This window comes from Cyanistes caeruleus, chromosome 2, assembly GCF_971803275.1.
Source record: "Cyanistes caeruleus chromosome 2, bCyaCae1.hap1.1, whole genome shotgun sequence".
NCBI classification, from domain to species: Eukaryota; Metazoa; Chordata; class Aves; order Passeriformes; family Paridae; genus Cyanistes; species Cyanistes caeruleus.
The window spans coordinates 116,877,090-116,902,000 of record NC_141702.1 but is presented as its reverse complement, the minus strand read 5'-3'; the positions used below and the strand labels follow the sequence as shown (position 1 = coordinate 116,902,000).

General features: G+C 44.9%; 1 protein-coding gene across 1 annotated transcript; it reads right to left on the bottom strand.

The window, feature by feature from the left end:
- Nucleotides 1–175: 175 nt before the first annotated feature.
- On the bottom strand, nucleotides 176–24,624 carry HAO1 (hydroxyacid oxidase 1). The gene is made up of 10 exons (XM_023923119.2): nucleotides 24,495–24,624; nucleotides 20,962–21,018; nucleotides 20,682–20,883; nucleotides 14,300–14,451; nucleotides 7,704–7,959; nucleotides 4,656–4,831; nucleotides 4,108–4,199; nucleotides 1,408–1,566; nucleotides 1,060–1,129; nucleotides 176–686 (listed from the first exon to the last, which is right to left on the bottom strand). Exons 3-10 carry the CDS (start codon nucleotides 20,816–20,818, stop codon nucleotides 616–618), a joined length of 1,113 nt encoding a protein of 370 aa, XP_023778887.1. The 5' UTR covers nucleotides 20,819–20,883; nucleotides 20,962–21,018; nucleotides 24,495–24,624; the 3' UTR covers nucleotides 176–615.
- Nucleotides 24,625–24,911: the final 287 nt, after the last annotated feature.

Genomic DNA, 24,911 nt, shown 5'->3' with positions numbered 1-24,911 from the left:
ATAACAGCTGTCTGATTGCAGAGGAGCTTGTGCCATTTAAATGGCTGAATTTCCCCAATTTTCCCCAATTTTGCTTTGCTCTGTGGTTCCTTACAATGAAGAGTCCTCTGGGCTCCTAAAGTCTACGTGCCACAAGCCCAGATGCTTATAAAGTCACTAGGGAAAGGACACTCTGTTCATAAGAAAGCAAGATTTAATCTCTACAATCTACAGTCTAGTTTCTCTAAACAGTGAGCAAGAAGCATCTTTTCCATTTAAAAATTCAGCATTTCTGTTTGCTATCAAAACATTTCTGTTTATAGTTTCACTTTAATAGCTAAATTACTCCCAGGCATGGAAATTAATTATCAGCATTTGAGATTGAAGTGTCTATGCTGGTCTTATGTAAAGGCCCATCTCTAATCACACCTCCCAGTGTAGCAGCTTTCCTTAAGAGCCCGAGAGATTTGGAAACACCTGTAAAATTTGCTTTGAGTTCTTTCTTCAACAAGTGATCTCCTACAGAGGAGAGCATTCCCTCAGTCAGGATTGCAGGAGAGGGATTCCACAGAGGGAATGCAGTTGGATTTTGTCTGGAAGCACAACAGGCAGCGCACAAGGCAAGAGTCTTCAGACCTAAATCTTGGAGAACAATACTTGATGTCTTCGGATCAGTGTCCTGCCAATTTCTTCTACTCTCCGGCATCCTGGAGGAGAATTTGCAGATCAGTTCAAGCCCCTGATTTTCCAACCCACTCTAAGCCTTTTCTTTTTCTGCCTCATAAAAATCTACATTCTGTCAGATGAAATCCACCCCTTACCAACCAAAGATTTGCCACTGCTTGTCTATGGATTTATTGCTCTCCTTGTGAAAAAAAAATCCCAAAATAATGTTATCACCTAATCTACTCAGTTCCCCATTTACAAGACAGGGATAACAAGTCTTTTTCCCATTTCTCCGCAGACTAACCTGCTTAGATTGCAAACATTCCCCTCATGCAAGTTGCTATAGCATCTTGCCTAGGGCAAATGAAAGCTCTGAGGAAATGAGACTACGGAGAGGAAATGTTGCTGTCCCACCTGTCAGTGCCATTGCCAGGCGAAACTCTTCCTTCAGCATCTGGAGAACTTCTTTTGCTCCTTCTTCACCCTGGGAGATTAGGAGACAATGTGAACTATTATGTGTACGTGTATGTGCGTAGGTATAGACACGTATACGTGTGCCAAGAAAAGTTTTATACACAAACATAAATCCTGAGTGTTGGTCGTAGCAAATTTTAGCAAATAGCAAATCAGATGATCTGGATGCCCACAGAGACATCAAACACACACTCCTCTGTGCACACAGACACAAATATGTGCATAGAATGAGGCTAAAGAGTGAGTCTAGGGATGTAAAGTCATGCAGCTGAGCTTTTCCTCACTTACTTGATAAGCCAATCCCCAGAGGACAGGTCTCCCAATGAAAACAGCTTTGGCACCAAGAGCCAATGCCTTGAGAACATCCGTGCCTTTTCTTACACCACCATCCAGGAACACCTCCACCTTCCCCTCCACAGCCTCCACAATTTCAGGCAAGACATCAATCTAAAAGAGAGAAACCAGGAACACAGCTTGGCTGCTCCTGAGACCCTGTTTATTTTTTTGAGACAATTCTTACACACAGGATCCAAGCTTTACAGCAGCTTCATGAGAAGTTGTGTACCTAAATCTATACCCAAATAACACAGCCTGGAATTGAGAACCAGCAGTGACTTTGCAGGGTAGAAGGTACATGCAAAGGTCAAATTTATTTGGAGAGTCACATAAACAGAATGAGAATCAGCAGGGTCTCACTAAATGGCTGTCTGACCCCATGACACATACCTGACACAAGCCAGTATCTGATTCTTATGCAGAATATACGAAACAGCAGCACTAAGGAAGCCTTTTGGTGGTGTTACCTCCCAAACTTTCAGTCTTCCCTAGTTTGGGGATGAAATAAAATCAGCTCACTTTTTAAATAATCATTTTTGCTTCCCTGTTTAAATTTCCCATTCATTAATCCTGAGGGCCATCTGAGGAGCCCAGAGGCAGGTTATACCTATAGACAAGGAGTGAGAGAAACATGCCTGAAGGAACTTAGAGTTGGCTGAAAATTTTTAATTAATGTATTTTCCCTTTTGAAAATGCATCTAATTATAGGAATGAACATAGAGAAAAATTTCTTAATGTAAGAAAAAATTAATTTTCCTCTAAGTTTTGAGCAAGGTGGGAAATAATTTCTTTTAATGCATATGTATGTTGCTTTCACTGAGCTCTGCTCATCCCCTTTCTCAACTTATCCCCTACACCAGAGATGCAAGTAGAGGGGGGGAAAGTTTTTTACTGCTCTCAAGTTACAAGTAAGTAACCAGGGAATTAAGTCATTCCTCTTGCCATGCAAGAGGTCCCAGTGAAAGGATGAGCCTCCTGAATTCAAGCCTGGAGCATTAATTACAGGGCAACGTTTCCTATAAGGCCACCTAAATAGTTCCTATTCATGAAAATCAGGAAAGGAACACCACCAGGAGCCAAGTATTAAGGAGACTGGAAACAGTGTGTGCAAGAGAAAAGACACACAAATTCACATCTTTCAAATACGGATGTAATTAATTTCCTTTCTAATGGATAAAAATGACTAGAAGATGGGGGGGAAATACTTGAAAGTGCAGTTTGTTTTTAGATTTGGATTAAAATTTTCTCAACGTTTGGCACTTGCTGTGATTTTCCCCCTCCCTTTGGTTTTGCTCTCTTGCCAGACATATTTTGGATCTATTTCCATATCCAGAGACCACTTTCTACATCCTGACAAACTATACCAACATTAAAGTGCTCTAATAACTAAAGCATGATGCAAACCATAATTAAAACATAGATTTCCTCAATGTGTAACTAGACACTAGAAATATTGACCAGCTCGGGTTCAACTCACGATCTGAAACCCCACAAAACTGAAGCAAATTATTATGTTTCTAAATCAGAACCATTTAACGTGATCTGATACAGATACATTATAAAAACAGCATTGTGAAGTGTTGTTCTCTGTACCAGAAATCCAGGGAACACATCAGCTTCAGCAGTTCTCCTCTGCCCTGTGGTGTGGCAAGGGAGTAACTCCTAACAAGGAGTTTGCAATTTCTCTTCTACTGCAGCTCTCAAAAATTAATTTGTATTTCTTGAGCTCCCCTACGTTCCTCAAAATGATGTTTTTAATAACCTTATATATTGTTGCTGTTGAATTACCTCACACACAGGCTTGCCCAAGAGTTTTGAATACCCTCAATGAAATTTGGAATACATTCCCAGGAGGTGACAAGAGGACCTGTTCCCCTCTCCCTTCAGGGAACCATCACGGAAAACAGGAGGTTTTTCATCATGAACCTATTGGAAATACTCAGAGAGGCACAACTGGGCTTTGACTCTCCTCCCTTTCATTCTCTTTTTATTTGTGCAGCTTTCCCTCACCAAATGAAGCAAGATGAGTGATGACTGGAATTTTGGGGTTTTTCCTTCATCCTGTGCACATACTTTTTCATTTTCCTTTACTTCTTTATTTTTTGCCGACTGAGAAATTCTCAAATCCCTTTCACCTTTGGAAAAGTCATGGGGTAGCACGACAAGGAAAAGGAAAAAGGAAAAACTGTAATTTAACCACTCTCTCCCTTTTCCAAAGGTGAAAATACTTGAAAGGAGAAAAATGGAGAGTTTCATTCTGCCTTTAGCTGTTCCTTAACTGTAATTTTTCAGAAGCCTCCAAAGAATATTAAAAGAGGGAAAACAACCCTAATACAACCTTCAGTGTGTTGCAAATGGCAATGAGGGTTTTTCAAAAACAGAATGAGAAAGAAGAAATGGAAGAGGAGAGTGGAAAAAAAATTCTGAAAGGTTTTCCAATCTGATCTACCAAGGAAAGGCTGTGTCTAGCTCAGAGTATGATGTACTCTACATACATAGAGCAGCGAAGAGAGGTTATTACTCATGGCTTAAGGCACAGAACACTTATTCCAGGTTTTTCCTCCAGCTTCCACATGTTCAGAGAAAGCAAACAAGAAGCCAAGAGGCAGAGAAAACTAGAGATTGCTGGAGCATATTTGCATCAGTACTCACAGTAGCAGGGACCCCATCAAGCTGTCGTGCTCCATGATTTGACACCAGGATCCCATTTACCCCAATCTTTACAGCTTCTTTGGCATCATCAGCTAGGAAAAAACCCCAAACAGGATGTGTCCTTCCACAATCGGGAGCTTGTAGACACCACAATCAGGGAATCACTAAAGAAAGCACTGTCAGCTCATGCAAAGCCACCTTAGGGCTTCAGCCTTTCAAAGCCTCACCTCAACAGAGAAAAAGGTTTTATCTTTAAGTAATAAGAGCAGAAAAGTAGTTTGAAATGTTGGAGCAGAACATTTTATCCCTTTGGATCAGCAACCACTTTGGTTGCTAGCCTTTATTTTCTCTATTATGTTCCAGAACTCGATTTTGTCCCACTGCAAAATCACTGACATGATCATATTAAGGGTGGTATTGGTGACAACACCAGGCACTTATTTAAACAACTGCTTCCACAAACACCTTCACTGGAGTGTTTCTAACAGTGCAGGAGGAAGTGACAGCTCTTCCTTTGCCTTGCCCCGGGAAGCAGCAGAGCTACGCACCCCTGAGGATCCCTTTCAGCACGATGGGCAGCGAGGTCAGCCCCCGCAGCCACTTGATGTCCTCCCAGTTGACACTGGCATCGATGGCCTCAGCAACGTACACAGCCAGCCCGCTGTTTTCTCCAAAGTCTTTCCCTGAGGAGAATGCCAGGTCACTGCTGGAGAAGTTTTTTAATCTAAAGTGACAGAAGACACAGAAAAATAGGCTGAGGAAGATTCACTGTAGCCACAATCAGTCCCAGATGGCAGAATTCAATATACCTGAGTTAAAGCTTTGCTGCACTGCAGCGCAGGAGCAAAACCAGCCGGTCCCAGCATGTCAGATCCCAGTCCTCAGGGAGCCAAAACCTTTTTGGCTGACAAAGTATTTGATAATCAACATAAGCACTGGATCTTTGATGTCCCTTGCAACCCAAGCCTTTCTATCTTACTGTGACACTGGGGCAAGTTTCTCTGGCCCAAGGTAACAGTCCTGCTTTAGCAAAAGAAATATGGTTGGGTTTTGTTGTTTTTCACATCTGGGGCATTCTGCTATGAGAGGAATAGGGGATCAAGGAGGTGGAGAGGAGAAGGAGGAAATGAAGTTTTCTTAAGCTCCATGAAACAGATGGATGTGCATGAAGCCCCGCAAAAAATTCAGAATTTTCATCTGTCCAATAAGGCAAACAGCCAGCCTGTTTACCCTGTGTCCCTTTTGTACATTTCCTTGTAAAATGTAGGAAGCAAAGGAAGCTGGTGTGAAAGCATTAGCTGTTATTCAGGTTTTTCAGAATAAAATCTCACAGGTTCTAGCACATCCATGTCCCAGCTTCCCTGCTCTTCTGAAACTGTGTCCTGTTCCACATTGGGCTATTTAATACTCACATTTCACATTTTGGGAAGTGCATGAGTGTTTTTGCATGGAACCTGGCTGGTTTCACTGCTGATTTCATGCCTGCAACAAGCAACATTTCACATGGCTTCTCTGTTCAGCTCCAGGCCCAGAAGCAAACAAGAAAGGAGCGGGCTCTCAGCAAGATCCAGCTTTTCAGCTGTTGGTTTGTGGAGGGTGGGGTGCCCAGAGGAAAACAGAACCATGGATAAGATTATATAAATAACTGTTGTTTTTCTTGGCCTGGGAAATGCAGATCAACACTTGGATGAATGTTGCCTTACATACATTTCAGAGCACAATGGCACCTTGTTGTTGCTTTGAAACTTTGTTGAAAACCCGAAGCCAAGAAAAAGTTATCACATAAATGAGCGGAGCCCCGTGCTAGGAGAGTTTCACCGCGGCCCCTGCAACAAAGCGCTGCCCAAGCGGCGCTCAGGAATCTGCAGTGATTAATTGGAACCTTTAAGGATTACTCCAATTTCATGTGATTTCATACAGTTCACTCGAAACTTTGTTGTACTTGGGCAGGTGGGGTCAAAGCGCTTTCTTTCTCCCACTTTCCTCAAATGTCTTCGGGTTATTGGATTTAAAAACTCCGCAACCCCAAGCCTTAAAATTCTATTGCCCCTAAAAAATAAGCTTTTTAAATAATTGTTTAATTTAATCTTTTAGAGCAAAAGGTCAGTGTATATTGATAATATGTCAAACACTGATCTCAAGCATGATTACAACATAGGGCTTATTGGTGTGGTGGTACATTTTCGTGTTGGATGCTTTAGGGCTTTTTGCTTTCTGGTGCTTTCCTCCTAAAAGTGTACTTTAACACAGAAATCAGGGTAGAGTTCAGGTTGATCTGCCAACTTTCATCTCTTAGTTGCAAGTACAAATGCATGGGGGAGAGCCAACACCCCAAGCTCTGGAGGAGTTTTTGCCAGTGAGGTAGAGTATCAGATTCACTGCAGAGCCCCGTGGCTTCTCTTCCTTTTGAATGGTATGGAAATTGAGAAAAACCTCGAGATGCGATTCTTCCTAAGTACGTGTTACATACAATGTATGCATAATATAACACAACAGTCTTTGGAGACATAGGAAGAACAATTCAATTTCATCGATAATATTCAAAACCAGTTTTCACTGAGAACTCACCTCAAAGTTTATCTGCTTCAAAATACATTATGCTGTCTTTTATTTTTTTATTTTTTTTTCTCTCTCTGTCTCTCCATTTTTGTGTTCATTTTCATGCTCTAAATAATTCCAACATTTACCATGGTAGACTGTGGTTGTTACCAAGGCCTATGTGCAAGAACCTCACAAGATTTTTAGCTTCAAGTCCTGGATATTCCATCAAGCAAATATTCTTCCAGCCAGTCTTTGGCTGCTAGAACTGAGCCAGAACTTCAGCATATGTTTATCAGGGGAGTCTCTACAGTCTATCAATTCATACTTACAAAAGGGCAAGCAAATCAGCACCCTTAAACACCATTGCAAGGTTAAAATTCTGGTTTAACTCTGGTTAAAACTGAATTCCTCACTGGCCCTGCAGTGGGGAGGAACTACAATTAGTGCTGGTCAATCAAGATGCCAGAAATTCTGAGACACAGAAAATGTCCCAAAATACACTTTGGGGTAACAATTGCCCTCATGGAGAATTAAGAAAGACTGATATCCACATGTTTCTGTGTTTGAGTAAAAGAAGAGCTGAAGTTGCCTGAAAAGGGGCTCTGCAGTCAATAGCAACATGGCCCTGGGCCCAGAGCAGTGTCATAGGACAACACAGAAGGAACCAGAACATCTTTTGGAAGGGAGCTTTGGCCCACTAGGTTCAGGGTCCTTTTGGAGCCCAGCCACTTCTGCTGCTGGATCCCAGCTCAACATCAGAGCATGCCACTCTGGGCTGTGCCCAGCTGAGGTTTGAAGATAGCCAAGAATGCATTGACAGATGCATAAGGAAATGTCCCTCATCTCTTCCTTCAGCAGCCTGCAGCCTCACATTGCCTGGCACCGCACCTTTTACAGTGTGCAAACAGCCAGGAAAGCTTCGTTTTGACCCAAAGCAGCTCCCAGCGCAAGCACAACACGAGATACACGCGCAGCTCTGCAGAGCTGTTGCCAAGAACAGAGCCCTGGTGGTGCCCAGGGCCCTGGCACGGTCCCACAGCCGGCAGCAGAGGTACCTGAGGTGCGGCGGGAGCTGGAACTTGTTGCGCACGTCGGCGACGCGCCGGCCGAGGTACGGGGTGTCCACGGTGATGAAGATCCCTCTGTAGCCGGCTCTCTCCGCGCGCCTCACCAGCGACTCCGTGACCTCCCGGTCCTTGTACACGTACAGCTGCAGCCAGCGAAGGCCGGCCGGAGCTGCCTCAGCCACCTCCTCGATGGATGAGGTGGCCCAGGAGCTCAGCATCATCCCTGTCCCCACAGCCTGGCAGGCTGGAGGAGCACAAAGTGAGATTTTCCAAACAGGAGCATTAAAATAATGCATTTAAGGCTCCCAACTTTTCAAACGTTGCCACGTTGCCTCCCAAAAATCACCGTCCGCACACGCGACTGCCAACGCAGGCTGCACCGGCTAACCTCACACAGATATGTTTTTATGAATCTATCACTTATTCTTTTTGGAATAATCTGTCACTTATTGTAAAATAAGGAAAACATGCCATAAAACTCAAAAATATTATAGAAAGCCTTGCTTTCCTTGGTCTACCACAGTATGCATATTTTTAATGTAAATGGACCTCTGTTTCAAGACGTCATCCCCAGCCCATGGAGGAATTAAAAAGTGGTCTTTATGACAACATTTTATTAAATAAGGATTACAAGCCTCTTGGAGTGGAAACTTATGAACAGCTTATTCAAACAAATTGGTTACACCCTCCCAGGGCCACCAGCTAGTTTTCCCTCACTGGAAATACAGCAGCAATCACTCAAACCTCTCTGGTTCGTAACCATTCTGTTCCTCTCCTTTAAATTACTGGACATAGTTCCCTCTATATCGGGAATGCGCGGGAGGGTTGTGAACCCAGGAATTGTGAAACCCTCACATCAGATAAGGGAGAAATGTAAATGTTCAATCTGCCTTTAGGTATGCATTTATTTCCACTTTTTCCTTTTATTCCCAAAGCCCTATGGTTGCAAAAGCAAAAATTTGGTCAGCAACTGCACAACAAAACATTTTTGGTGAAGAGAAGATATAAGTCACAATATATCACCACATCCTTTCAACTTAGCTGCATACGTAGCAACAGAGTAAATAGTGTTTTTCTCTTATTTTAAGCAGTTTGGTTCAATGAGAGTTCAGCCATCCCAAACGGGGTTCTGGAATTTTCATGCAGGCATGCTCACAAAATTCCCCTCGTCTCTCCTGTAAAGTTCGCAGCTCTCTAGTGAAGCACCAGCTCAACACACATAGTTTAGATCTCTCAGGCAAATCCAAAGTTCACAGACAAAATTTTTCAAAGTTTTAGAAATTCCCAGTTCCAGTTTTGGTCGATCTATGCTTGATCTTGATCATTTTAAAGCTTATTTTGACAATCCTCTAGACTTCTAAAACCATGAGATACAGAGGCCTGAAGTGCTGCAAGGTTTGGTTGGGGTTTTTTTCCCACCTCAAATTAGGTTTCTCTAAAAATACACTCCCACTTCTCACACATTTAGGTGCAGCTGAAGAAAACAGAAGCAATTAATTTCCTCTAACAACCACATTTTACTGCTTCACTTTTGGGGTGCTTCAAATTATTTATTATTTCAAATCAGTCCTACTACAGCCATATTCCCACAGGATGCTCTTGCTGCAATATGTGACATTTACCAGAGTTTAAGCATGAGATGTTTTTGTAAACCAGCCTTTCCTCTTGCCATTTCATGATTGCTTTTAGTTGTTTGTTTTTTTATGTGGTTTTTTTTCCAGGTCTTCTTTTAATCCTGAGCATTGCCCAAAGGACACATTCACTCTTGTACACCCTGAAGGCTCCTGTTGGGCTCCAGGACAGAGCAGAGAGAACAGCAGTAGCCACACACAGGGAGCTGGGGAAATCCATGGAATCACAGAATGGTAAAGAGTCTCTTCCTCATCTCTAATCCAAACCTGCCCTCTGGCAGTTTGAAGCCATTCACTCTTGGGGAACTCAACTGCAGTATTTTATGTAGCAACAAATGGGATAGGATGCACTTGGGAGCTCCAGTGGGGAGCAGAGCAGGGACCTTTCTTAGCCCTTTTCTCATCCTGAAGCCTCAGAGCATCATCCCCCCATCTGAAGGGGCATCACTTCATTACTTGGTTTGGGAAGGATATGGAATTTGTCCCTGTGGGCAGCTCAGAGGAAGAATACTTCAGGGAGGGCACTGGAGAGGAGCCCAGTTTAAGCTTGCAGATTTTGTCAGGGTTACCTTGTATGGGAATGGGAACTCACTTTTTTCCTCTAGCTGGGCAAATTCCCACCATTTCCCTTTTAGGGGCATTCCAAAGCCCAGCAGTCACGCTGCCCCACTGCATGCATTTTTCCCTGAATCCACCAGTGAATCCACTGTCCCCAAGCTACGGGCCAGAGGACATTCCTTGGGATCAACACGGTGTCCTTTTGGCACAGTGGTATTTCTCAGGAGCAGCAGCCTTGTTCTTGGAGCTGCATCTCCCGAGGAACAGAGCTGTTTAAAGAACTCCACGTTACTCTCTTGACAAACCACATTTGGCTGAGAGATCCCTGTCAGCCTCTCTTCCCTCAGCCCTTACAAAACCCTGCGTGTGAGCGGTGCCTGCCCTTCTCTCGTTGACACAACGCGTTTTGTCAGCTGTGCAGGAAGGCTGGAGGGGAAGGGACAGGCAGCCAAAATGGATCTGGGATCTGCCTGGCATGCCAGGCTGCCTGGGCACACTTGCAGCACAAAGTCCCCAGGCCATGCCACTCTCCAGGGGGAATCCAGGCCAGGGCAGCCCAGGCCATGTTGTCCCATGTGAATGCTATCCCCTCCTTGACTCTGGATTGACATTCATTTGCATATCTCAAAATTAACCTCAAGTTTGATCACCATGTGGGTAATGAGTGTTTTCACTTCTGTTTTCACTGTGGCTGAGCAAAAAATATAATAAATGGCCAAATGCCTCCTTCCCAGTCACAGCCGTGTCTGATGGGCACAAGAAACCCAAATTTCATTGCTCTGCATCACAGAGAGAAAAAGCACAGTAGCAGCCTGTTAAGAGCCAAAGGAACAAAGGTGTTGCTCCCTCTCTAGTGGGAATGACAGAGCTGCCAGAAACTCAGCTGAAACAGGGGTGGAAAACAGCTTTCCAGTCAATATTCCCGTTCTCCATTTGGCAAAGCAAATGGTGCAGTCACGTCGCAGGTGATGGTGAAACACTTCCTGCGTCAGCAGCAGCCGGGAGAGCGGCTTGAGTGCAGCTGCAGAGGGCAAACACAAAAACTTCAGCCCTGAGCAACTATCAGTGACAGTTCTCAAAAGACTTGGCCAAGAAATCTGATTTTCAGCCATTCATGGAGAAGCCAGGCACTGGAATTTAAACTATCCAGTAAGTGCAATATGGAATAAGCAGGAATATAAACCCAAGTCTCAATAAAATAGTGCTACAAATCTGTTTGATTAATTAAATTAATTAACTTAAAGTTGCAAAAGGTTGAAAAAAATGTTATTTCTTGCTGAGCAGCTGGATGGTGCACAAGATTTTGAGTCAGTGTACTAGAGGTGGGTCCTGTTGACACGGGGATCATGTTGGTTTGCAAGCACTGCATGAAGTCAGGGTGGCAAATGAATGCCTTGGCATGGAGGAACAGTGAATCTGCTGATGGACAAGCAAGAAAAAAGATCCCAGAGAATCAGAAGGGTTCTATTGAAAAGTGTTTAGAGAAAAACCTTTTTCTCTTTAGTGGCTAAGATTATTCATCGAATTTGGCAAATATTTTTAGTTAAAGAGGTTGAAATTGGAGTGGGAAGGATGAGAAAAAAACACCTAAGTCAAAATGTCATGTGTTGATCTTTTCAAAATGGAAATGTTTTCTCCTGAGCTGACACTTTTGTTTCAAAACAGAACTATAGCTAAAAGCATTAGCCAGTAGGAAAATGAAATAAAACATTATGTTTTGGATCAAATGAAACATTTCAGTTAATCCAAAACAATTTTCCTCCCAATTTTTCAGTTTCTACTGAACAGAAAATCCATTCTTTGGAAAATCGCCACATACGCTGATGAGCTACAACTAAAATGCCAGGGAATATACTTGAAGGAAGACCTAGAAAAACTGGGACAACTGCCAAGGTGCATGAAATTGTTTCAAGGACAAGAAAGCTTTCTCTGCAAGGAAGGACTCCTTGCTACATTCAGACATGTCAGAGAAAACTGAGGACCAACCTTAAAAACCTGCCTAGATTTTTTTATAAAATAATTTATTATTTTAAAGTCTAGCTAACAGGAGTACAAGTAAATCCAACACCTGGATTTGAGGCTGTGGAAGGTTTGCCCATGACTGCAGTTTATTCTGCTCAGAGTGGGGTCACCTAACCTTTGGATTAACTTACATGGTGTTGTCTGGCCTGGCACCAGCAGCTCCTAAAATGACAGCTGGATGTTTTTCCTATGAAAGATTCTTTACTCATGCAAAAGATCTGCCCACGAAGGGGTGTTTCAGGTGAGCTGACAGAGCCTGTCCTGTTCTGGGAAGGTGCACACTCCTCCCCACCACCTTGGTTGCTGCAGGAGAGCGTCCCTCAGGAAGCAGCAACCCCCAAAACCCTGAGAAGCCCCAGAGCAAGGGGTTGTGAGGGCAGGGAGTTCTAAGGGACACCATGACATGCCTTTGTCCCTAGAGAGGACATTTACCCTACAACACGTGGGCAAAGCTGCCAGGAGAGCAGAGCAGCTCCAAGCACCACGCTGTCACTCCAGGAAATTCCTCGAGCATTGTTCTCCAAACACCCGGAGTTCAGGGAAGGTGCTGTCGGTGCTCCCCTCATCACCCTGCTCTGCAGGGCAGGTGTGAGCCAGGATTATCTCTTGGGGTTCAAGGCCAGCCAGGCAGACTCGTGGCATGCAGGGAGGCTCCTTTGGGAGCTGCTCACACCTGAGCCAAAAAAAGCCAGGCTTATGGAGCATGCCAGGCTTTGTGGGACTATGGATCAGACTTCCTTGGCTTGTGCAAACTGGTGCAGCTGAAGCAGAAGATGAATTAAAGCAACCAAGTTTGCTCACTTAAACTCTGTGCTACCTCTGGAATAGAAGTTGGATGTGGCAAACCTCCTGATTCTGAGTGTCCAAGGTTTAAGAGAACCTGTAAGCCAAATGTGTACTTTACAGCTAATTTCTGTCATCTTATAAGGTCAAACCAAAAGCTTGGCATTGAGTGCCCCGCTCCACCTCTAACAGCACAAAACCAAAGCCTTTTTTTCTCCCCCAAATGCCAATGCAATACGGAAGGTGTGATTTTAATACTGCCCTCCTTTGAAAGCAATGAAGAATTCACCAGCTCCAATGGATAAGTTTCCTAGACCACACATTCCAACTAGTGCCAGTACACTGAGCTGTCCCAGCTTGAAAACCCAGGAACATTAAATGCACTAATCACGTGTTAAAGTTAGAAACTGTGCTACTCAGCCTTATTATTCCACTCAACTTTGCGTGCCATTGTGGATTTACGTCTTAAAATGTGGCCGGGCTGCAGCATCAGCGTGAATCTTTGCTGAGAAACATTCTGAATTTTGTGTTGCAAATCTCGCTCTCACCATTGCATTAATATGTTTGCACTTGGGGTTTCAGTTTCCTCCCGGCACAAGCCGGCCCAGAACAAACCCGCAGGAGCTGCCAAAGGATGGGACAGCACCGAGGAGCTTCCCAAGCCCATCCGAGGTGCTGGAGCGCCATCGCGTGGGGTGCGCCGGCATTCACAAACCGGGAGAACAGCGACGGCTTCCTAACAAAGCTCTTGGGAAGGGGAAACTCGCGGCCCCAAACACGCTGCCACGCTGGAGAGGTGTGTTTTTCAAAGATAGCGCTGGAGCTGTGCTGTAACCCAGCCCCGCGCACATCACAGCGATGAGAACTGAGAGCAGCTCCCGCTGCAGGGCTGAGAACTCGACTCGCTTCACCCCAGGATCTGCTGCACTCTGGAAACACCGTTAGATAAATAACCCAACCATGCACAGGATTATTTTTTTTTTAAATATCAGCTATTTAGGTTTTTTGCCCTTTTCCTTTCATCACTGGAGCACTGAAATGCACAGCCCACACCTCTTCCTCAGATTTGGTGCCATTCTTTAGCTGGGTTGAAGGAGCAGGTGACAATTCCCCATCTGAATTCTGGTTAATATCCTTTCAGGCTGCAGCCTCTGTGCTGGCAATATTTTTGTGCAGCTTCTAGCCCAGAGGGGCCCTTATCTCACTGCTTCCCTGGGATGCTCTCAAAGAGCTCTCTTCAAAGCAAGGATTGTTCCCAGGCAAACAAAGGCCTCAGCATTTCTAAAGTCAATTCTCTAACAGAAGAGCATTGCTGTGACAGTGTTTATAGTTACATAGAATGTATAGGTAGGCAGATAGATGTTTTCAGTTTTATATGCGACACATTATTCCACTCTTGCATCCTTCATTTCCCTCAGTTTCACAGAGAGAGAAACCACACTCAGATGAGTGAAAGGGTAAAAAACAAAGGCAAGAATCAGCCTGGTTACCCTGAGCAGGAGCTGAAACCCACAGAGGAGCAAGGAACCCAGCTGGGATGGCCAGGCAGCAGGCACAGCACTGCCCTGTCCCTCCCCACCCAGGGCTCACCTCTGGCAGTCGCCGTCTCTCCGTGGGGGTGAGCCATGCGCTGCATGGCGGTGGCGGCCACGCACACGGGCACCGTGACCCTCTGGCCCAGAACAGAGGTGGACAGGTCCATCACCGAGACGTCCCTGAGCACCCGGGGGTACAGCTTCCACCTGGCATGCACACAGATAAACTGAATTTCAAATGGCTGCAGCATGGGGGGAATTTACAGTTCCCAATGGGTAAGAGCAGGTTTTCCTGCTGTCACACGGTGGAAGCTGTGTCGGGGCTGGAACAGAATCCCACTGTGTCATCCAGAGCTGCAGCAAAACTGCAGGGCACAAAACCTTGAGGGAGGAGGCAAGGAAGGACCAAAGAGCAGTGAGGCTGAAAGAGGCAAAGACCCCTTGAACATTTTTGGCTGGTATTGTTTGGGACAGGAGCTGTAAAACAATGAGGTTCATGCTGAGTCTCAGCCTTCTGAAAGCCTTGGGGCAGAACTGGGTGCCAGATGCTGCCTGCAAATGGGAAAAGTCATCAGCCACCCTCAGTTGTCCTATTGATGGACTAGGGAACCCAAAAGACATGGGATTTTTGGATAACCAAGCCTGGCCTGCGTGCTTGAAACTCTCTTCTCCAAACCAGAGCAAACTAAACCACACTTAATCTGAAATTACAGTTTACTGCAGCCAGGCTGGACACCACATGTCTGCGCACACAGAAATGTACCTTTTTTTTCAACCCCCCCAAAACAGCATCAAAAGATCATAATCCCTGTGATGGGGTTGCATTCCTGGGGATACCTGTGCCATGGGACTTTTCCCCAGGTGTTGTCACAGAAGCCACAAGAGGAGGTGCAACACTTGGGGCTGCCTCTCCTGAGCTCAGCCAGGCCAAAGCTCTGCTCCCTGCAAGCACTGACCTCTCACTGAGGCCTCCCTCCCTTCAAAGGGGCTCCCATGGCTCCTGAACTGTAATTACACGGAAGAATTAAAAATGTATGGTCTAATACTGCTCAGCACCAGAATGCTCGAGCTGATAGTATTTTAGCTACCAGCACGGAAAGAGAACCAGAGCCACTGCTACCCTCTGACAGGGAGTAGGGGTGAGCTTGAGCTTGTGTATTAAAAGGACAATTCAGGGGAAAAAACCCCAAAATCTCTGTTTTATAGAAAGATCAAGAGATGTTTCCCCAAAAAGCCTAGGGCAGAGCGTGGCAGAGACCCACCTTTCTGAAGGCCTGGAGCTTGGGGCCGTGCCAGCTCCCCAGGCAGTGCTCCCCAGGGAGGAGAAGGACAGTTATGATGCTTGGAAGGAGATGTGTGGCTGTGGAAGTCAGCTGTGCTGCTCAGTGCCAAGACACACACGGCAGGAACATCTCCTCACACTTGTTTTCATGCCATTGTAAGTTTGTTATTTTTCAGGGGAGGATGGGCTCAGGGTGGGACAAAGAAAACATGACTTCTTTCTCCCCATTTTTTTCCTAATTCCTCATTCCGAAGGCTTCCACTCTGAGGCATCTTTTCCCAGCAAAGAAAGAAAACAAAAATCCCTTTGTAACCTTGCTCATTTATACAATCAAACCCAAAAGCATAAAGGACGTGAAGCATGCCCCTCTTCCCCAGGCTCCTGGTTTCTGTGACCTGTCAGGTTGTTACCTGCCACTGCCATCTCACAGCCAGCCTCTGAGGGTCAGTCCTGAGGTACACAACAAACATCCCTGGCGCTTTTAGCTGGGAAGAGAAACAGGAGGAGCCAAAATCCTCCCAGCAGTGCATGCAAGAAAAATGATGCAGTCCCAAGCAGAGATTCCTTATCAGGTCACATCCTCTCAACCAACATCCAGGCATTGCTCCTGACACAGAACTGACTGGTCCCACAAAAACACCAAACAGGTTCACTACCTGAGTATCATCATCCTTTAATAAAACCTGATTGCTTTGGAAACTCAGTGTTTCCAGCTCTGAGTTTGACAGATACTTGAAAGCAGGCGTTGTCTGGCCAGGGAAATGCCCTTAACAGCAGCAAGGAACCCTCACAGGCAGCATTTCCCAGTCACCAGAGCACGCATTCATTCAGCTGCCACGCAGCACCTGCTTCCTCCAAGTCTCTCAGTGAAACATTCCCTGCATATTTTAGAAAAAAAATTTGGATTTTTTTTTAAAAAATTTAATTCATCACCTCCTCATCACCCACATCCTTTTTCAGCCAAGTCCACACTCGTGTGTTGCAATCAGCAACTGAGAGTGAATGCATCCTTCTTCCCAGCTGGAAGCGGGAGATGCCGCAGTGGGGAAGGCAGCGAGCACTCCCAATTTAGGCAACTCCAGCTAAAAGCTGTTCTGAAGGAAAGATTAAAGGGAAGGAAGAAGGATTAATCTTTTGGGTTTTTTCCTTTTTTCTCCATGCTCAAAAAACACTCTGATTGTAAATTACCTTGCAGTGTGGTAAGAGGGAAGCACTGGCTGCTTTCAGCTGAGAAAAACATTGGAATTTTCAAACTGCACCTTATTTTCAAGCAGCTCCTCTTGTTCCTCTGCTGAGTTGTCCCAAATCCCCTCATGTTGTAAGGCAAGAAGTACATTTGGGAAAAAGACACTTTGCTTAGGCCAAGCCTCCATCCTAAACCCAACCCAGCTTCCTGCTCTTCTCTCTCCTACACTTGCCTTCAGGGGCTGGTGCTGTGCCAGGTTAAGCAACAGCTGCTTTTCCTTGGGGAAAATTATCTTCCCTCCCAGCACATCTTGCCATCCACACACTTCTCGTGGTGCACTGGGAATCCCAGGTGAAAGATGTCACAACATATCTGAATTATTATTCCAAGCATTCCTTTTCTCCCCCTAAACTTCCCAGACTTGTCTGACCATGTCCCACTCTCAGCCTTGCTTTTTTAACCAATGTTTAAATTATTGCTGTGGCCATTTTAATGTCTTTAATTGCTATAAGGTAACACCTTGTTTGCAGAAATTGCATGATCTGCATTGATGCTGGCACTGCTGAAGCAGCAGCTGCTGTTCCTTGCACACAGAACAAGGCAGCTTCTCCCAAGGCCTGCAGGAATTCCATGGCAGGGAGGATTAGCAGGAGCCTGCTCCTACGCACACCAACATCCCCCTCCTTGGCATGCCGAGAGGGGAGACTCCAGATTGATTTCCTGAATGCCATCGAGCTAAAGGTGTCCTGACCTTGTCACAAACACCTCTTCTCCATTCAGGCCTCTTGCTTCTGTGACAAGTTGAGAGGGGATTTCAGCTCCAGATGGGGCTTGGAGGACACTCGGCATTCCGGGATGCAGAGCAAAGCCAAGGTGAAGGCAGGCAGACACCCCAGAGAATGACATATTCTCTGCCATCCCAAATCATCCTTTTTGGCCTTAATGCCTCACTTCTGCCAGGGCCATTTGAGAACTATGAAAAAGAAATTCTTATCTGGCCTCAGCAGGAATGCACTGATGTCAACATCCGAGTGCTGGTTCTTTCCTCAGTCCCAGAAGAGCTGGGGGAGAGTTGCTGTGCCTGAAACTTATCTTAAACACTGTCCTTGTGGAGGCAGTTTGTACCATGATATGTGATTACACAAAGTACCTCCAGGTCAAAAGGCCAAGACATACATTTTATAATCCAATGAGTATGAATTTGTCATGGGGTAGCTTTACCTTTACCTGTGCTGCTCCCAAAATTGCATGGAGTGTTCCAAAGATACTGCAGGGTCCAGCAACACAACCATCCATTAGGGTTAGTTCTTAATAACAATAGCAATATTAGTCCTTCATAAGAACATCTATTTGTTTCTCCAGAAATGAAACCATTTGTTTGCCAAAAAAATAATAATCCACAGATGAGCCCAGAACTGCTTTTCCACCCTCACACCTCACCTGACTAATCCTGCACCATAAAGGTACAGGCTAACAGTTCCTGCTTCTGGTTCAGTTTTCTCCTTTCTCTTCCATTTGAACTTACAAATATTTCATAAACTGCAAACCTTTAAAATCAGACTGAACCCTGCAACTAAGCTTCTGACAGGGGAAATCAATGGGAAATGAAGCTGAACATACTCCTGTATTTCACAAAACTATCTGACTTGGTGACCTTTGTGCCTCAGGGGTGTAAAGTCCATCTGACTTTATATTTACCCCCAAGCTGCAGTCAGGAACAGGCAGAAACAGCAGCACTGTGTGAGGGTCAGAGTGAGAAGCACTTCCCCATCTCTAACAGCAGGGCCATCCTTCTCCCAAGAGCAACCAAGGAAAAAAGAAAGGTTTTACCAAGTCCTTTGTGTCAAATAGGTCTTATAAACCTATTGACTATATAAAGGCTATATTACAGTCTTTCTAGCAGGTTCTACCTTTTAGAGATGTATTCTGAGGAAGCCATTGCAAATATGATCTAAGGACTGTTAATGGCAACATGTGCTGAGAAAATGTGATCTTGTTTTTCTTCAGATAAATATGAAGGGAGGGAGAGCAAAGAGAAACATCTCCCAGTCCCTTCATCTCCACACTGCTGAGGGGCAGGGACTCAGCATTGAGGGACTTTCAGCCACACCAAATGTCTTTGATTTCTTTTAATGTCTCAGGCCATTCAAGGCACTGTTAGTGAACATCTTTAGTCCCAGGTTGCCTGCAAACATCACAGTTTTGAACACCTAAAACTGGAGGGTTTACTGAAAATCTGACAGAAGATCCAGGAAAGATGAGGTAAGCCTGAACCCCACAGGCAACCAGCCCAATGTAAGGGGGTCTCTTATCAGAGGAATCCATCCCTGTGGCAGGAAACAGCTTCAGAGCAGAGCTGTCCTTATCTCCCAGCTCTGCTAACGCCAGCACAGCAAGGGATGTGCCCAGCTCTTTGTTAGCTGGTCTCTGGCATGATTAGCTTCAGCAGTTCCAAGTAGAACATTCACTGCTCCCAGAGTTTATTGCCTACAAGTACTTCCTTTGAGTGTCCTTTCCTTAATGTCTCATTTTGGTTTTATGAGGGCAAGTAGCATCAGAGCATCTGGAAGCATTAAAAAAGGTACAGTAAAAATCAGGTGAGTGCTACTCCATCCCCTCCTGCTCCTATTCACTCCTCAGGGCAATCTTTTGGCTTGTGTTTAAGCAGGGAAATTTCTGTGATGGCAGCTTCTGCACGGAGCCAGGAGGTCTGGAATAAGCAGTGGAGGTGAGTTGTCTTCTTTTAACATTATAAAGCTTTTCTATGTGTGTCCTTAAAATTAAGATTCTGGGCCCATTTCTGACCTTTGAGATCCTGCTAAATGAATTATCACAGTTTTCTACAACATTCAACTTGCATCAGGCTTCCAGCTGAATGGCCCATAGCCATAGCAGTGAGTAGGATTGCAGAAAAGCAAAGCAGGGAGGGAGAAAGACTGAGGATAAAACAGGAAAATCGTGGTTTGGTTTGTTAAACTCAGAGGAACTAAAGACAAAGCCTTTGCAAAGGCAAGTGCAGGGGGTTAAATGTCTGCACCAACACAGCCCCTGAAGGAAGGCGATGTCAGCAGCTGTATCAGCAGCTTCACTGGGCTCAGCTGGGCTGAGGGGAGCAGCCTCCAGCTGCCTCCTTCCCTCTGCCCTGCTCAGGGATATTTAGGAGTAGGGAACCAACTGATGAGATGCCAGTTGTGACACTTCCACCAAATCCCACAGCAAATTCTCACTGACTTTGTGTCGACTTTGTCCTTCTGAGGCTAAGGGTGACCTGAGCCCAAGTTTTGACAACAGCTCAGGAGGTCAGTCTAGGTCAAAATTGGTTTAGAGCTGTTCCCAGCATTTACAGTATCTCCTGGTAAAGGGCTGACCTCCTGCTGGAATCCCTTGAGCATGGCTGGGCTGCCCAGGACTGAGCCCTGGATTTCCCAGCTCACCCCAGAGCTGGGAAATGCAGCTCCTTCCTGCAGGGCCCTGTAGCTCTCATCTGGGAAGGCTTTGGAACTAAATCAGTTTGGGATAACTGAGGAAAAGGCAAAACTTCCTAAGGACCTAAAAAGCACAACCCCACCCCAAGAACCCCTTGCAGGCACTATAACCTGAAATGTAGAAGTTTCAGTTTCATTAGCTGATTAAATATTGGAGCTGAAGGACTCTGGAGAGAATTTCTGATAACAAAAGAACCCAAATGCAGGCAAAGATTAAAAGGTGCTAATGGATTTTAGGGACTGCTTTTTGACAGAATATGTTAGGTGGAGGAGTGAAAGGGGAGAGAGAGTAATCCTGAAAATCAGTTCTTTCAGAGTCTTTTTGCTAAAATAGAAAGAAGTTGCAGAGTTTTGAAGAAAAAATAGGAAGAAGTTGCGGAACTGAGTTTTGTCACAGAGAAAAATCTAAAATTGCACCACATCTACCAATAAAGCAGAACTTACACCCCCTGCCTCCCACCCCAGCCTTCAATCATCCTCCTACCTGGAAAACGCTGCGACATTATCAGCCAGTGTTTCCTGGTCATCCGCCCCAGATCGGTAATAATCGTACACGGATTTGGGCAGAAAGGTTTTCGCATACTCCTCAAAATCTGCAATGCACACTGGCTTGCCAGACATGTTTGCCAGATCTCACTGGGTTACTTTGTTCCCACTTCCCACTCTTTTAAACTCTGGAGTTTTGCCTGTAAATCATTAATATGGGACTTCATCAGGATCCATTTATCTACATTCTCCCCCCCCAAAAAAATAAATACACCAACTTCTTGTGTCATCCTGGACTTCAGCACCATCTTTTAGTTCATATGGTCAAGGCCAACCTAGAACATAACGGAATAAAATATGGTAAAAAGAGAGAAAATGATTAAGCAAGGAAAGAAATATGCAATTAAACCTCCAAAGACAGGAATGTACATTTCCCTCTGTCATCCAAAATATCCAGGAGACTGAGAGCAGAGTTTGCTCACACCCAAAAAGCCAAAATCTTGATTTAGATTTCTAAAAGCAGGTCCCAGCCTGCACATTTAGGGTAACACCTAATACAGGTGAGATTGCAGTTATTTCCATTAGAATCCTGGATACTGAGGCCAGATGCAGAGACCCAGCTTCCAGACATCCTTGGGCAAACAGCTCCTGATTTTCAGGTAATTCCATCTCCACAACCCAAAGAGCTCTTGTTATTCTGAAAATGTTAAGAGTCAGATGCACCCATCAGCTGGAAATAAAAATATCTTATCAAAGAGACAACCCTCATCCGAAGTGTAACAGACTTGTTTAAAATTTCTTAATTTCTCCTTGTTTTAAATTTTAAAAAATATGCAGTTTGCAACAGGTTTACAGTAACTGTTTGACAGGGAAATTAAGAGTATATCATGTGTATATAATTCAGTTTTTCAGCTGCAGACTGCACATTAATATCAATTTACACACAATTACACCATGAGGCATTTGTCACATATCAGTGTCAGAAACAATTCAAATGCAAACTGCTTTAACCTTGGCATTTCAGTGCGCTTGCAGCAAAAAACTGGGGACACGTCTGCTTGCATTTATTTAAAGTTTGCATCGTTTGTGCTAAAAACAGGTATTTATCCTGCAGCATGAGACAGGAAGTGCTGCATGATAGCTGAATATTTTAATATGTGCAGCTGAACTCAACCTTAATGAACTCAAAAGGTTTTTATGTTGGGAAGCTGCAAACATTTCTGGATGTAACAACAGTGTTGCACCACTCCCCATTCTAGAATGTCTGTATTCTTCAAAACTCTTCTCACCTTGATATATCTTTTTCCACTTAGATGCTTCTTTGCCACATTCACAGGATATTGGTGAATTACTTTAATTGTCATTATTTGCCACTCGGGCTAAAAGCTCCTCTTCCCTCCCCCACTGTGAAGTTTTTCACGTGCCACCCTTTATGGATCCTTCCACATGTGCCAGTCACATCCCAAAGCCCCTCTGTGACCACTGAATTCCTGCTGCAGTCCAGCCAACACACTTTGGGAAGCTCCACAGAGCTCAGGGGTCCAACTGGAACTGGAATCTCCAGCAAGATCCACCACTTCCCAGGCTGGCTAGTTGCTGAGCTGGGGTGAGGTGGAAGGTGCCAGCACCAACACAAGGGAAGCAAAACTAAGGAAAACGAGAAATTGAATTCCAGGTCTCCCCAGCACATCTGACACCAACACACACAGCTTCTCTCCAAGTAATTGGCTCCTCATTTTAACGAATCTCTCTGAATGAGACTTCCTCTGGCTGCTTAATGAGGCATCAGCTGTCTGACCTTTAACCCTGGAGCCAAGGAACTGAACAGCAGAGTTTGCCTGAGCAACCACGCAAACCTCACCGCCACCATCGATGTCAAAAAACCCAGCAGAGTCAGAGTAGCGTGAACATCCCCTCCCACACCTCCTGCTTCTCCCTTGTTCCTTTGGCAGGAACTACAAACAGGGAATGGGGTCACACCTGGAGCTGAGCTGAACCAGGCTCTGAAAAGGAAACTTTTCACTGTGGTTCAAAAAGGTCAATCACAAATTCCAGCTGAAAAACCCCACAGAAGGTTACTGAACAGAGACACAACTTGTGGCTTAGAAAACACCACTTGCAAAAGCCAAAATGATTTCAGAGAAAAACCACAACCTGCTTGTCCTGATGTCTGTTACTTGCTAGAAAGGGGGACTTTGCACAGCTTTCCACTCTGGACCTGTGTCCTTCTGCAGGAACAGAGAGACAACAACAGTCTCACATGTCAGCACATGAAAACCTCTGCAGGGGAAAGATGACCCAGCTGGGACTTTCTCCTTTCAGTTAACTGCAGTAAAGATTAACTGGAGAAGTTAGCTAAAACATAGAATTCAAATATCTTAATGTTCAAGCCATTGCCCATTTCCCAAGACTGTTGTGCAAAGCTGTTTTATCAAGTACCTTACGTAAGTAAAACAGTTATTCTGGCTTCCTAATTCCCCACAAACCATTTCTCCAAGTAAAGTCATAAAATACCAATTTTTTGAGTGTTTTGGGACAGCATCTCACATCAGTCAAAGCTGAACCAATTAATTTTGTCCCCTTCAAGCCAGCCAGAAGAACCAACAAAAAATATTAGTGGGGTTTTTACCCCAGCAGCCATCTGGCAACTGCACTGTGGGAGTCAAAGCTGATGGATGCTGCAGGGATGAGCAGCTCCTTGGCCATTCAGCAGTGAGCAGGTGGCTGGAACAGGCCCCTGGATGTCTATTTTGGGGAGTCAGCTGGGAAGTCTGGAGACTGCTGGGATGGCAGGAGAGTGCAGCATTGAGCAGAGGACTGATTCTCTTGGGAGGAGCTGGATGGTTCTGATACAAAGAAACCAATCCAGGGCAGATTTACAAACAAGATCTCAGTGTTACTTTTGTCCCTGCAACCACAGCAACAAAGACATAAAAAGTGCCCTTATCAAGGGTGATCTTTTAATTTCCTGATGTGTGACTGACACTTGGAATGGCCACTGTCCTTTCTGCATCTCTGAAAGCACCACGGTGCGCAGGTTCAGCTCCCACACTCCCCTGGAATCCAGAGTAACAAATGTCAAAGTCTGAAGTACCAGCAGGCTCCAAGTAATTCTAATGAGCCATAAAAATCAACCTTTCCATATAAAAAGGAAATTTGAATGGAAATATTAGGATAACTACATCCCCATTTGCTCCCTGTGTGTTTAAATACTGAGCTTTCCTTTCTCCCCAGGAAAGATGAAGTGAAAGTAAAAGCACAGATTTTTAGGTGTTTTTATAATGGGAGAGGAATGAAGATGTTTGGTTAAAAGTAAGCAATCACCACAGTGCTCACTGGAGTAAAACACAACGTGCTCCCCAGCAGGGAAGGGAATGACAGCACACACTATGGGCAGCTGCATTCCCAGAGCTGGGACTTACCACTGGCCTGGTTCCAGACAGAAAATCAAGCTTTTCTAGCACTTTAGTTCAGCCACCAGAGAGTATCTTCAATATTCCTTCTACAAAACTAGAACTTGGATTTGTGTGATGGCTTGAACCTGATCAAAACCTGATCCCATTTTGCCAGTAGTATTTCACGTGCTGTTTTCACGGAGAAAACTTCATTTTCTCACGTCACAAAAGAGAACAAGAAGCAGCTGATGAAACAGCAAACAAAATGTTCACAAGGATTCATTTGATACCATTCCAAATTCCCCTTTGCATCCAGAGGTGAACACAGTGGAAAAGAAGAAAACCAGAGTGAGTGTCGAACGGCCCAGGCCCTGCAGGTGCTCCGTTCACAGGGACAGGCAGCTCAGGTAACTCACCTGAGCAGAATGAATCCACATACCAGATCCAGCAGCCGCTCACATCATCCAAGGAGGTCACAGGGATGGTTCCTGGCAGTCCCTTCTCCCTCTGGCACAGCTGCCCCGTGGCCTATTCCTGCAGCACTGCCTAAAACGTGAACCACAACCTGAGCACGCCTCACTTAGGTCTGTACATTTCTTGCTGGCCTCAAAATCTCACAGCTTTGGCAGAGTTAGGGGATTTTTCAGGGAGGGGAAAGAACCACCTCACGTGGAGGTGGAGCAGTTATATTTTTCTGCCCAGCTCCATTCTGAACCTTTGAGAGCCCTGGGTTCCTCCAGGGAAACCCTCCAAAAGGAAGCAATTCATTGATGCCTAGGTTCCTTTTAAAGATTTTAAGGAATCTTCACAAGTTACAACCTCTGTGATTAACT

Coding starts and splice junctions, on each gene's coding strand:
- HAO1 (XM_023923119.2), bottom strand. CDS start 20,818: ATGTCTGGCAAGCCAGTGTGCATTGCAGATTTTGAGGAGTATGCGAAA. Junction 14,452..20,681: donor AATGTCGCAGCGTTTTCCAG/GTAGGAGGATGA, acceptor TGTGCATGCCAG/GTGGAAGCTGTACCCCCGGG. Junction 1,567..4,107: donor TTGATGGGGTCCCTGCTACT/GTGAGTACTGAT, acceptor TCTCTCTTTTAG/ATTGATGTCTTGCCTGAAAT.